Here is a 15,000-nt window from a genome sequence, read left to right as displayed (position 1 = left end):
TGAGAATGTTAGACGTGCATTTCCGCCTTCTTAGGCTTCGTCAATAGCACATACTCACTAGCAACTGCATTCTAACACACACACACACACACACACACAACACACACACACACACACTCACAAACACACACACACACACACACACACACACACACACACACACACACTCACAAACACACACACACACACACACAACACACGTATGTATAATTAATTGCTTATGATGTCTGTTCTTTTTTCTACAAACAGAACTTAAGGAATCATTCCGACTCTTCGATAAAGATGGCGACGGTTCCATTTCAACGGATGAATTACGAAAGGTTCTTCGAGATTTGGGACAATACCCTTCAGTCGATGAAATACGACAGATGGTGCAGGAGATCGATATTGACGGTAAGTAGAGCCTTTCAGATCATTTTATTTATAAGAGAGAATGGTTTAGTCGAATCCTGTGTGTGTGGAAAATGCATTTACGTTATTTGTTCCGACTTTTTACGTTCTGAGTTCAAATAAGGCTGAGGTCAACTTAACCTGTCATACATCCGAGGTCAACAAAGTACCAGACAAGTACTGACTCATCGAAAGACTGAAGAAGTGCCAACGAAAGAGAGAAAACTACGCCAGTTTACGGTTGATATTCAATTACAGGTGAGGAAACTGGAACAGCATGAAATAAAGGACCGTGTTGAAGGAGACAACGAGTTGCCCGACCCAGATATTGAACCCACAACGTTATGATTTGTGTTGGAGGATTTTGGATTCGTGATCGTAAGATCATGGTTTCGATTCCTAGACCGGGCAACGCCTTGTGTCCTTGAACAAAACACCTCATACCACGTTGCTTCAGTCCATTCAGCTGGCAAAAAGGAGTAACCCTTGAGACGGACCGGCGTCGCATCCAGGTGAGGAATATATGGGCCTCAGAAACCGGCAAAAACGGCCCTATGAGTTTATATGACTTGTAAAGAAGCTTTATCCTTTACTATGGTCGAGGGCCGAAAATCCTAACCACGAATCCACCGACCTTCACGCACTTAGACACCGCCCTGCAACTGACGATAGGGTCATGGGTCAAGACTGAAGTGAAGGTGTGGCATGGTGGGTGGGAAGCGGTAGGCAACAATAGCAGCGATAACAAGATGCATTTCTCTCGGTGCCATTCCGCCTCCATACATAAAGTACACGGCTCAGAGGAATGGAACCATTATCTGAAAATAAAAAAAAAACTTTGAACCGTACTTACAACTGAGATACCTGAAGAATATTTCAATATCTTTCTTTTCTTTTACCATGATCTCTTCTGCGAGTTGTAAGAAGAGACATTCAGCCATAAAAATAATATTTAAACAAAAATATACTATTTTTTATATGCAAAGATAAATCTAACAAAAAATAACAAAAAAAAAAATTTCGATTTGAGCATGTGACTTCGAAATGAGATTCTTGAAAAATCTCGAATTCTTCTCTTCAAAACTGACATCTTCCTTTTCTTCTTCTTCTTCTTCTTCTTCTTCTTCTTCTTCTTCTTCTTATTATTATTATTATTATTATTATTATATATTATTATTATTATTATTATTAATATTATTATTATTATTATTATTATTATTATTATTATTATCATTATCATCATTATTATTATTATTATTATTATATTATTATTATTATATTATTATTAACATTATTATTATTATCATTATTATTATTTATTATCATTATCATCATTATTATTATTATTATATTATTATTATTATTATCATTATCATTATCATTATCATTATTATTATTATTATTATTATTATATTATCATTATCATCATTATTATTATTATTATATATTATTATATTATATTATTATTATTATATCATTATTATTATTATCATTATTATTATTATCATTATCATTATTATTATTATTATTATATTATTATTATTATTATCATTATTATTATTATTCATTATTATTATTATCATTATCATTATCATTATATTATTATTATTATTATATTATTTATTATTATTATCTTATCATTATTATTATTATTATTATTATATTATATTATCATTATCATTATTATTATTATTATTATTATTATTGTATTATTATTATTATTATTATTATTATTATCAAATGTTGTCTTTTTTTTTTCGTTCGTGATTTAAAATTCCTCTTGAAACTTCTGACAAAGAAACAACTTTTCCTGATTGTTCTCGTTAACGTTCGCAAATTTACTCTGAAATGGTTTTCTTTAACTCTTTTTTTTTTGTACATTCTCTTCTCGAAGTTTTCGCTGTTGTTCTTGTACTTTTTGTTGTTGTTGTTTTTATTGTTGTTGGTTCTTGTTAGAGATGACGCTGGAAGAATCATTGAAGCGTCAGAAAAAAATCTTTTACGTCATTTCTTCCGATACTTTACACTATGAGTTCAAATCCTGCCGGGATCAACTTTACCATTCATCCCTCTAGCGTCGATAAAATAAAGTACCAATCAAATCGACTAACCCTTGTTCTCGAAATTTCTGGCCTAAATCAGGGACCGCAGCGGCGAGCTGGCAGAATCGTTAGAACGTCCGATAAAATACTTTGCGCTATTTGCTCCAACGCTTTACGTTCTGAGTTCAAATCCACCCGCGGTCAACTTTGGCAATCATACCTCCAGGATCGTTATATGTTATGTCAATCTCGGTAGGATTAGAACCTAGAACACAAAGGACGATACGAAATGCTGTAAGATAAATAGTCTGTGCCCTACGTCTCTCTCCACAGTCATCGTCGCCACCCTCACCAACTATACCTTTATAATATAATAATGCATGTATGGCGGCGAGGTGGCAGAATCGTTAGCACGCCGGGCGAAATTCTCAGCGGTATTTCGTCTACCGCTACGTTCTGAGTTCAAATTCCGCCGAGGTCGACTTTGCCTTTCATCCTTTCGGGGTCGATAAATTAAGTACCAGTTACGCACTGGGGTCGATATAAACGACTTAATCCGTTTGTCTGTCCTTGTTTGTCCTCTCTGTGTTTAGCCCCTTGTGGGTAGTAAAGAAATAGAAATAGGTATTTCGCCTGTAGCTACGGTCTGAGTTCAAATTCCGCCGTGGTCGACTTTACCTTTCATCTTTTCGGGGTCACTAAAATAAGTACCAGTTACGCACTGGGGTCGATGTAATCGACTAGTACCCTCCTTCCAAATTTCAGGCCTTGTGCCAATAGTAGAAAGGAATACTATAATGCATGTAACTTTAGCACAAAGACAGAAATTGTGAAGAGTAAAATGTAAGTCCATAAGCTGAACCCCAGTCCATAATCTGCCAGTCCACCACCCAATAAACAACAGCAACAACAATAATAACAACGACGACAACCATAACGATAGCAACAATGGCATCAACAACAGCGCCATCTAAAAAAGAATCAAACGGTTTCTCGGCTGAACGTCACTGCGCCATTTTGTTCGTAAAACTAATTAATTTAGAAATGATGTTTTATAATTTGTCACGTTCGATTATGTTGAACATTGATTTTGTGTATGAAAGATTTCAGGGGATACAAAGGGACATCAAAACCGACATACAGACAGACAAGCATAGACGGGAAGAATGGTGGAATAATATAGAAAAAAAAAACAAAGAAAAAAACAGGATGGTAATAGATGTCACAGTTGCAAAACAGAGGAAAGAAGAATTCTTCTCACACCAAACGTGACGCTTTATAAGAATTGGTTGTCTTCGTGATTAGCTTTTCAATCAAAATGTATTTTCTTATAGAGAAACAGGAAAGATGAAAAAAAGATAACTGCCACACACACACACCACAAACACACACACATCGCACACACAATACTCAACCATACATACAAATATATATATATATGTACAAACACGTATTTATACACATACAATATATATACACATACACACACATATATACATATGTGTGTGTTTGTGTGTATACGTACATACATATATATTTTTTCACATTTATCTATACGTATATATACATACACACACACATATATATATATATATATATATACACATATACATACATATACATAGACATGTGTGTGTATATATGTACATACATATTTTTTCACACGCATACACACACACACACATATATATATATATATGCATACATGTATGTATACGCAAATACATATGCATATAGGGAGGTATAGAAAATTGGCACAGAACGATAATAAAGAAATTTCCCGGAGAACCGAATACATAACAAACGCAGACAGACAATGGAATCTTATCCCCCTCATCAGCAGCCGATTGAAAATCATTGCAATTTAGGCGCCTGTGACAATATTGTTCCTACTGGCTGTACTTGCATCATATTTTGGTGGCGAATGTATAGACTAATGCACACAAAAATCGGAGACAAGAAAAAATAAGTACTCGAGGCTGGTTTGTGATCGATAAACTGCACAATAAAGAACACAAGAGTTTTGGACAAGATACATAAGGAAATATAAACATATATTGTTCGCTCGATATAATGAAGAATTTGAAACAAGTTTTACAAAGAATGTAGTTCTTAGCGAATGGATGTTTAAATGTAACTCGTAGAATATTGTTCTTTCTTATATCACGGAGAATATTAGTTTTAAAATTCTAAGAACGCTACATGGTGTTTGGCAATAAGAACAGACTATACACGTTTAGAACATTTAGATGTACAGGGTGCAGCAAAATGCCCCAGGTGCTACATTCTTGATAAACATGTTGCTTGGGTGTTTGTTGGTTGGTCCTTGATGGTGACTGGTTGAGTTGATAAATGAAAATGTTTCTTGGGCTGTGTGTAGAAGTAACTAAACAATATCTGCGAACATTTAACAGAACACTTTATTATCGGGCTTTAAGTGAAACTGTGTTGGCCCTTTGGAGGTCACAACAGTAATAACTACACACCGTGAGAAACATACTACTCGGAGTTTACGGTAAGCTATCGATATGGCAACATGCGACTTGCGCAACGTTACTCGCAACATTTGTGCTATATTCGTGGTGACAGTGGTTCTCGGTCAGCTGTTTGAGCCGCTTGCGCGGGACGTCTGGTGTTGTAAGAAAGGAGACACATGTCCCTCTGCTGCCTCTACATTCTGCAGTTTAATTACCGCCAAAAGCGGCCCTTCATAGTTTACAAGAAGATTCTAGAAGATTCTAGAAGCCTGCTGACCGGTTGCTTAATAGATCGAGTATGTGAAATATCGTGGTTCAGTCGTGATGTCTGACCGGTGAACAAGCAGTTCGGTTTCGAACCCCCAATACAAAAGTTCCAACAACAAATGAACATTATTTACCAATTTAAACCATAATAATAACAACAGGAAAAAAACAATAAAACTTAGCTTCATAAAGGCACTATTCCCCCCACTCCACCCCATCCCGTCTAACATTAGTAGCGCAACACTAATACAGCGTTAAATATGGGAGATTTTTCTGCCTTACCTGTATAGACAAGAAGATGAAATACTCGATGAACAGTTACTTTTAAGAACATACAAAGAACAAAGATACGGAATTGCAAATGGCCGATACCCTTCGGCTCTAATGAATATATAAATTCTGTTATATACATTGACCGCGGAATATTTTCGTAAATAGTATAAGATTCACAACGTTAGACATCTTGTCTACTTCACTGTCGCCTTCACACATTGAACTGGTGCCTTACGTATTTCATAATTCGATTTATTCGTCTCAAAGTTCTTGCTTTTAAATTCATCACTTCTATGTTGTTGCTGCTGCTGCTGCTGCTGCCATTTTCCCATAATCCCTCCAGACATTAGCTACCGGAAGTTAAAACTGAACATCAATGATATTCATCGCAACAGTTTGCGGAGATCTAAAATGACGATAACTAATGAGTAATTAGATCTAATTGATAATTAAAGAGTTAAACTAACAGTAAATACGGCCTAACACACAAGACAAACCTAATGATTGTAAGGTTTCAGCTTCATTTTCCAACAATATTCTACAAAGCCATAAAAAACGTTGTTTTATGACACTAGAGAGTTCGGCTAAACCCCTTCCTCTTAAACATGAATTTGTAAAATGGCGTTCCAAACTATTAACATCGCCATTGAGTCCAAAGCAAAAAAAAAGAAGTCTAAACGTTTTCACTGCAAGAACTGAAGGTAGAATATCTCTCGTTGCTGTTGTTGTTGTTGTTGTCCTTTTCATAAATCACCATTATGCAAAAAGCTCTTCCGACCCTTAATCAGGAGTTTGCATGTCCCAATGGACTTTTAGTTTACGGACGCAGTAATGACTTTTCGACAATAATTGTTCAATTGTCCCCAAGCGATCTTTGTTTTTTTTTGTTGTAAATATTTTGCTTCAGGTCAAGCTCACTCGGACAGAACTATAATCGAAGACTTCCATCCATGACTATCACTAAATATTTAGAGATTTTTGGCTATTACAACATGTATTATGTCATTTACTTACATGGCGGTACAGTGGAGGTTTTGAGGGGATTTGGCTAATATATGTAATAGGTGGAATGAGAACGTAAAACTACTTCGTTACTTCGTCGGATTGTTGGATACTGGTTCCCAAAACAGTACCAGTTGAATGCTGGGGGTTAATATAATCGACTTACATCATTTCCTGTAATTGCCAGCTTTGTGCAAAAATTTGAGATGAATATCAAAAATGATCAGGACACAACCAACAAAATTCTCTGAAGCATTTCCGATAAACAGCCACCTTTTTTATTCTGCCGCCAGCAAAAGATTACTAGACCACGACGAGATTCGAACTCGCAATCTTCTGATTCGAAGTCAGACGCCTTATCCATTAGGCCACGTGGCCAGTTACACGCAAAGCTGCATATAAAGCACATAAGATACTGAATGGTCGATAAAATAGACTTAAACATTATATTCATTTAATCCAAACTTGTTCATAGAGTTCGTCCTTCTACGAGCAAGACAGATTTGAAAAATATATCCACGTGTCTCTAACGAAATAAGATTCTGTTTAGCTTTTCACAACTCCATCAAAAGATTTGGTCCCAAAGGAGCGAAGACGTGCTTTGAAGAACAAATTCGATTGTTCCAATAAATAATCAAAGATGGTGAGATCGCTTCTCGCTCAATAGCCTTCACCACTGAAATTTTATAATAGAGGCGGCGAGCTGGAAGAATTCTTAACACTCCGAATAATATGCTTAGCAACATTTCGTCCGTCCTTACGTTCTGAGTTCAAACTCTGTCGTGGCCTACTTCGCATTTCCTCCTTTCAGAGTCGATAAAATAAGTACCAGTTAAATACTGGGGTCAATATAATCGACTTACATCCTTCCCTGTAATTGCTGGCCTTGTGCCAAAATTTGAGATGAATATCAAAAATGATCAGAAAAAATCAACAAAATTCTCTGAAGCATTTCCGAGAAACGGCCACCTCTTTTGATTCTGCCACCAGCAAAAGTTTAGTAGAACACGACGAGACTCGAACTCGCAATCTTCTGATTCGAAGTCAGACGCCTTATCTATTAAGCCACGTGGTCAGTTACATTTAAAGCTGCATATAAAGCACATAAGATACTGAAAGGTCGATAAAATAGGTTTTACAGTTCAAATTCCACCCAGGACGAATTTGCCATTCATCCAATCGTTGGCATCGATAAAATAAATACCAGCTGTGCAATGGGTTCGTTGCAATCGATTCGATCTCTTTCCCCCAAAACATTTCCGCCCTTGTGTCAAGAGAAGAAAGAATTATTTCTATTAAGACAGCGATCTGACAGAATCGTTTGCACTTCGGACAAAAATGTTTAGCGGTAAGAGAACTAGAGGGAAAGACATAGTTGGATGTAAATATATTCTTTTATGCGTTCCGGCCAATAGCTGTGGCCGGGCTGGGGCACCGCCAGCAAAAGATTAGTAGACCACGACGTGATTCGAACTCGCAAACTTCTGATTCGAAGTCAGACGCCTTATCCATTAGGCCACGCGGCCGGTAACATCTACAGCTGCATATAAAGCGCATAAGATACTGAATGGTCGATAAAATAGATTTAAACATTATATTCATTTAATCCAAACTTGTTCATAGAGTTCGTCCTCCTACGAGCAAGAGAGATTTGAAAAATATATCCACATGTCTATAACGAAATAAGATTCTGTTTAGCTTTTCACAACTCCATCAATGGAGATGTGGTCCCAAAAGAGCGAGGACGTGCTTTGAAGAACAGATTCGATTGTTCCAATAAAGAATAAAAAATGGTGAGATCGCTTCTCGCCCAATGGCCTTCAATTCTTAACACGCCGAATAATATGCTTAGCAACATTTCGTCCATCCTTACGTTCTGAGTTCAAACTCTGCCGTGGCCCACTTTGCTTTTAATCCTTTCAGAGTCGATAAAATAAGTACCAGTTGAATACTGGAGGTCAATATAATCGACTTACATCCTTCCCTGTAATTGCAAGCCTTGTGCAAAAATTTGAGATGAATATCAAAAAAGATCAGGACACAATCAACAAAATTCTCTGAAGCATTTCCGAGAAACGGCCACCTCTTTTGATTCTGCCGCCAGCAAAAGATTATTAGACCACGACGAGACTCGAACTCGCAATCTTCTGATTCGAAGTCAGACGCCTTATCCATTAGGCCACGTGGCCAGTTACACTGGAAGCTGCATATAAAGCACATAAGATACTGAATGGTCGATAAAATAGGTGTTACAGTTCAAATTCCACCCATCCGAATTGCCATTCATCCAATCGGTATCGATAAAATAAATACCAGCTGTGCAGTGGGTTCGTTGCAATCGATTCGATCTCTTTCCCCAAAAACATTTCCGTCCTTGTGTCAAGAGAAGAAAGAATTATTTCTATTAAGACAGCGATCTGACAGAATCGTTTGCACTTCGGACAAAAATGTTTAGCGGTAAGAGAACAAGGGGGAAAGACATAGGTGGATGTAAATATATTCTTTTATGCGTTCCGGCCAATAACTGTGGCCGTGCTGGGGCACCGCCAGCAAAAGATTACTAGACCACGACGAGACTCGAACTCGCAATCTTCTGATTCGAAGTCAGACGCCTTATCCATTAGGCCACGCGGCCAGTAACACTCATTGCTGCATATAAAGCACATAAGATACTGAATGGTCGATAAAATAGACTTAGACATTACATTCATTTAATCCAAACTTGTTCATAGAGTTCGTTCTTCTACGTGCAAGACAGATTTGAAAAATATATCCACGTGTCTATAACGAAATAAGATTCTGTTTAGCTTTTCACAACTCCACCAAGAGATGCGGTCCCAAAGGAGCGAGGATGTGTTTTGAAGAACAGATTCGATTGTTCCAATAAAGAATCAAAAATGGTGAGATCGCTTGTCGCTCAATGGCCTTCAACACTGAAATTTTATAATAGAGGCGGCGAGCTGGCAAAATTCTTTACACGCCGAATAATATGCTTAGCAACATTTCGTCCGTCCTTACGTTCTGAGTTCAAACTCTGCCGTGGCCCACTTTGCATTTCCTCCTTTCAGAGTCGATAAAATAAGTACCAGTTGAATACTGGGGTCAATATAATCGATTTACATCCTTCCCTGTAATTGCTGGCCTTGCGCAAAAATTTGAGTTCGTCCTTCTACGTGCAAGACAGATTTGAAAAGTAAATTCACATGTCTATAACGAAATAAGGTTCTGTTTAGCTTTGGAGATGTGGTCCCAAAGGAGCGAGGATGTGCTTTGAAGAACAGATTCGATTATTCCAATAAAGAATAAAAAATGGTGAGATCACTCTCGCTCAATGACCTTCAACACTGAAATTTTATAATAGAGACGGCAAGCTGGCCGAATTCTTAACACGCCGAATAATATGCTTAGCAACATTTCGTCCGTCCTTACGTTCTGAGTTCAAACTGCCGTGGCCCACTTTGCATTTCCTCCTTTCAGAGTCGATAAAATAAGTACCAGTTGAATACTGGGGTCAATATAATCGATTTACATCCTTCCCTGTAATTGCTGGCCTTGCGCAAAAATTTGAGTTCGTCCTTCTACGTGCAAGACAGATTTGAAAAGTAAATTCACATGTCTATAACGAAATAAGGTTCTGTTTAGCTTTGGAGATGTGATCCCAAAGGAGCGAGGATGTGCTTTGAAGAACAGATTCGATTATTCCAATAAAGAATCAAAAATGGTGAGATCACTCTCGCTCAATGGCCTTCAACACTGAAATTTTATAATAGAGACGGCAAGCTGGCCGAATTCTTAACACGCCGAATAATATGCTTAGCAACATTTCGTCCGTCCTTACGTTCTGAGTTCAAACTCTGCCGTGGCCCACTTTGCATTTCCTCCTTTCAGAGTCGATAAAATAAGTACCAGTTGAATACTGGGGTCAATATAATCGATTTACATCCTTCCCTGTAATTGCTGGCCTTGCGCAAAAATTTGAGTTCGTCCTTCTACGTGCAAGACAGATTTGAAAAGTAAATTCACATGTCTATAACGAAATAAGGTTCTGTTTAGCTTTGGAGATGTGGTCCCAAAGGAGCGAGAATGTGCTTTGAAGAACAGATTCGATTGTTCCAATAAAGAATCAAAAATGGTGAGATCACTCTCGCTCAATGGCCTTCAACACTGAAATTTTATAATAGAGACGGCAAGCTGGCCGAATTCTTAACACGCCGAATAATATGCTTAGCAACATTTCGTCCGTCCTTACGTTCTGAGTTCAACCTCTGCAGTGGCCCAATTTGCATTTCATCCTTTCAGAGTCGATAAAATAGGTACCAGTTGAATACTGGGGTCAATATAATCGACTTATATCCTTCCCTGTAATTGCTGGCCTTGCGCAAACATTTGAGATGAATATCAAAAATGATCAGGACACAATCAACAAAATTCTCTGGAGCATTTCCGAGAAACGGCCACCACTTTGATTCTGCTGCCAGCAAAAGATTAGTAGACCACGACGAGACTCGAACTCGCAATCTTCTGATTCGAAGTCAGACGCCTTATCCATTAGGCCACGTGGCCAGTTACACTTAGAGCCGCATATAAAGCACGTAAGATACTGAATGGTCGATAAAATAGGTTTTACAGTTCAAATTCCACCCAGGCCGAATTGCCATTCATCCAATCGGTATCGATAAAATAAATACCAGCTGTGCAGTGGTTCGTTGTAATCGATTAGATCTCTTTCCTCCAAAACATTTCCGTCCTTGTGTCAAGAGAAGAAAGAATTATTTCTATTAAGACAGCGATCTGACAGAATCGTTTGCACTTCGGACAAAAATGTTTAGCGGTAAGAGAACGAGAGGGAAAGACATAGTTGGATGTAAATGTATTCTTTTATGCGTTCCGGCCAATAGTTGTGGCCGGGCTGGGGCACAGCCAGCAAAAGATTACTAGACCACGACGAGACTCGAACTCGCAATCTTCTGATTCGAAGTCAGACGCCTTATCCATTAGGCCACGCGGCCAGTAACACTCATTGCTGCATATAAAGCACATAAGATACTGAATGGTCGATAAAATAGACTTAAACATTACATTCATTTAATCCAAACTTGTTCATAGAGTTCGTTCTTCTACGTGCAAGACAGATTTGAAAAATATATCCACATGTCTATAACGAAATAAGATTCTGTTTAGCTTTTCACAACTCCACCAAGAGATGCGGTCCCAAAGGAGCGAGGACGTGCTTTGAAGAACAGATTCGATTGTTCCAATAAAGAATCAAAAATGGTGAGATCGCTTCTCGCTCAATGGCCTTCAACACTGAAATTTTATAATAGAGGCGGCGAGCTGGCAAAATTCTTTACACGCCGAATAATATGCTTAGCAACATTTCGTCCGTCCTTACATTCTGAGTTCAAACTCTGCCGTGGCCCACTTTGCATTTCCTCCTTTCAGAGTCGATAAACTAAGTACCAGTTGAATACTGGGGTCAATATAATCGATTTACATCTTTCCCTTTAATTGCCAGCCTTGCGCAAAAATTTGAGATGAATATCAAAAATGATCAGGACACAACCAACAAAATTCTCTGAAGCATTTCCTAGAAACGGCCACCTCTTTGATTCTGCCGCCAGCAAAAGATTAGTATATCCTTCCCTGTAATTGCTGGCCTTGTGCAAAAATTTGAGATGAATATCAAAAATGATCAGGACAGAACCAACAAAATTCCTTGAAGCATTCACGAGAAACGGTCACCTCTTTTGATTCTGCCAAATGCTATCTTAACATATTTGCTGCCAGGATTTCATAATTAATCGCTGCAACCATTAACAACAACAACCAAAGCAGCAACAGCAGCCACAAGAACCTTCTCGAACCATGAATCTCTTTTCTCGCTTGTGGACTACCAATATGGCTTCGACAAAACCAGACCTACTGGATATCAGCACACAGCTCACTCTACCCAACGGACACCCAGAGTTTATGCGTGTGTATGTGTGCATGTATATACGTCTCTCTCTCCCTTTCTCTCCTCTCTCTCTCTCTCTCTCTCTCTCTCTGTATATATATATATATATACATATATAAAATTAAATAGGGGTAGAAATTTATATTAATCAATTAAAACCAGTGGCCTAGTATATTTTTAAAAAACCGAAGATTAAAGATTTTTACGTACAAAATTTAGAGGACTGAGCACTAAAAGCTAAATTTTTTCTTGAGAACACATTCTTCGTGGGAAATGGCGATTTTGACGTCTATATCTAGCATAAAGGCTGTTAGTGGTGAGTCCTCTAAATTTTGTATATATATATATATATAATATATATATATATGAGCGTCAAATAATACTTTAATTGTTCCACGTCCTCGCGTTGCTGTGTTTTTTTTCTGTGTTTTCTTGTTTGGATTAACTATATATATATATATATATATATATATATATATATATATATATATATATATACACATACCTTAATACATTATATATACATGCAAACACACACGCGCGCCTGCAGAGACACCCACATATATATATATAGAGATATATTGTTATCCAAGAGGGAAAAAATGTGGCATACTCGTTAATTAAGAGACTCTTTTCTACATGAAACTATTTGTAGCCTGGTTGTCTCACAAATAAAGAATATTTATCCACCAATGTGTGTGTTGAGCACCCATTCTCACTGTTCGATATTAGAGTATGTATGTATGTATGTATGTATGTATGTATGTATGTATGTATGTATAAAAAGCACCCACACGCCCACACGCTTCTCATTTATCTAAAACCAACGGTATCCATAAAGGGAATTTGGTACATATAAACAAAAAATGTAATATGTTGCCAAGCAACCGCTAATTCATTCGGGGTCTTTTCTTTTCCCTAACCCCTAATTTCTTTCCTTTCCTTCTTCTTTTAAGCCCCGCTTCTCTTTTAATCTATCTATCTATCTATCTGTCCATCTATCCATCTATCCATCCATCTATCTATTTATCTATCTATCTGTTTATCTGTCTATCTTTCTTTCTTTCTTTCTATCTATATCTATCTATCTATCTATCTATCTACCTACCTACCTATCGATCCATCTATCTATCCATCCATCTATCTATCTATCCATCCATCATCTATTTATCTATCTATCTATCTACCTACCTAGCTATCGATCCATCTATCTATCTATCTATCTATCTATCTATCTATCCATCTATCTATCTATCTATCTATCTATATATCTATCTATCTATATATATCTATCTATCTCTCTATCTATCTATCTATCTATCTATCTATCTATTTATCTATCTATCTATCTACCTACCTATCTATCTACCTATCTATATATCTATCTATCTATCTATATATATCTATCTATCTATCTACCTACCTACCTATCTATCTATCTATCTACCTACCTATCTATCTACCTATCTATCCAGGTTATTAAATCTCTCACTCCTTACTCTTCCTACCAACCACCCAACCCAATCTATTTCCCAGCGAAATCGATTACAGCAAACACTTTGCTATAATCCAAAAATCGATCTAAGCCCCGGCTCCGTAGCACCAAGTTTCTTTCATTACGAAATAATCTTTTCAACAGGTTTTATTCTTCCACATTATCACTAACCACACAATATCTGATCGCTCCAATCATGTTATTAACGGTATCATTAAAATCACTACTACAACTGCTCCTCCCAGTCCCCCTCCTCCTCCTCCTCCTACTACTACTACTACTACTACTACTACTACTACTACTACTACTACGTGATGAGCTGGCAGAATCGTTTGCACGCCGGACAAAGTGCTTAGCAGCATTTCGTCCGTCTTTGCGTTCTGAGTTCAAATTCCGCCGAGGTCGGAACAAACCATGAACCGAGTTTTATAACTGGTTGAGCTGAAAGAATCGGTAGAGCGTCGGGTTGATTGTCATCTGGCATTTCTTCCGGTTCTGTGCATTCTCGTCGCGATCAAGATTGCTTTTCATCGCTTCGAGGTCGATAAAATAAAGTACTCTAACCCTAAAGTACTGAAGCGGGCGGTCTATGAAATCGACCTACCCTTTTTATTCCTTCGAGATCGATAAAAAAAGTACCAGTGGCACACTGAGGTTGATGTAGTCGACTAACCCCTTTTCACCAAGATTTCAGGCCTTGTGCTGTTGGAAAAGAAAAGAATCCTAACATCGGGCAACATCAAGTTGCCTTAGATGCCAAGAATCCTTCTATTTGTCCACCAATGCGGTGTTGAGCACCCATTCTCACTGTTCGATATTAGAGTATGTATGTATGTATGTATGGTATACAGGAAGTAACCTTAGATGCCAAGAGCCCTCCTAAGTATCCTAGCTGTCCCTAATAACACTGTTTTCTGCAGCTATACTAGTCTGGGTTTTACGCCTATCCATCTGTTCAGATCTTTAGGGATAGTTCCCAATGCACCTACAACTACTGGAATACAATCTACCCGCAATTTCCATAGCCTCTGTAATTCAATAGCTAAATCCTGGTGCTTTGCTATTTTTTCTATACCTCTCATATTGATTATTTCAACA

At 37.5% G+C, this 15,000-nt stretch overlaps 1 protein-coding gene and 6 non-coding genes across 7 annotated transcripts in view; 1 reads left to right on the top strand and 6 right to left on the bottom strand.

Annotated features, from left to right (window-relative positions):
- LOC115231531 (neo-calmodulin-like) overlaps nt 1-15,000 on the top strand; it is a 47,545-nt gene that overhangs the window by 16,667 nt on the left and 15,878 nt on the right. The window contains exon 3 of the mRNA XM_029801540.2: nt 250-393. Coding sequence (XP_029657400.1) covers nt 250-393 — 144 coding nt within the window. The remainder of the gene's footprint in view (nt 1-249; nt 394-15,000) is intronic.
- Trnar-ucg lies at nt 6,757-6,829 on the bottom strand. Its single transcript has one exon. It is a non-coding gene; the product is annotated as a tRNA-Arg (tRNA).
- Nucleotides 7,905-7,977, bottom strand: Trnar-ucg. Its single transcript has one exon. It is a non-coding gene; the product is annotated as a tRNA-Arg (tRNA).
- Trnar-ucg lies at nt 8,568-8,640 on the bottom strand. Its single transcript has one exon. It is a non-coding gene; the product is annotated as a tRNA-Arg (tRNA).
- Nucleotides 9,014-9,086, bottom strand: Trnar-ucg. The gene has a single exon. It is a non-coding gene; the product is annotated as a tRNA-Arg (tRNA).
- On the bottom strand, nt 10,942-11,014 carry Trnar-ucg. The gene has a single exon. It is a non-coding gene; the product is annotated as a tRNA-Arg (tRNA).
- On the bottom strand, nt 11,388-11,460 carry Trnar-ucg. Its single transcript has one exon. It is a non-coding gene; the product is annotated as a tRNA-Arg (tRNA).

The sequence above is a fragment of the Octopus sinensis genome, unplaced genomic scaffold (assembly GCF_006345805.1).
Source record: "Octopus sinensis unplaced genomic scaffold, ASM634580v1 Contig18716, whole genome shotgun sequence".
Lineage (NCBI taxonomy): Eukaryota > Metazoa > Mollusca > Cephalopoda > Octopoda > Octopodidae > Octopus > Octopus sinensis.
The sequence above is the reverse complement of the archived record's forward strand: the minus strand, read 5'-3'. Positions and strand labels throughout refer to the sequence as shown.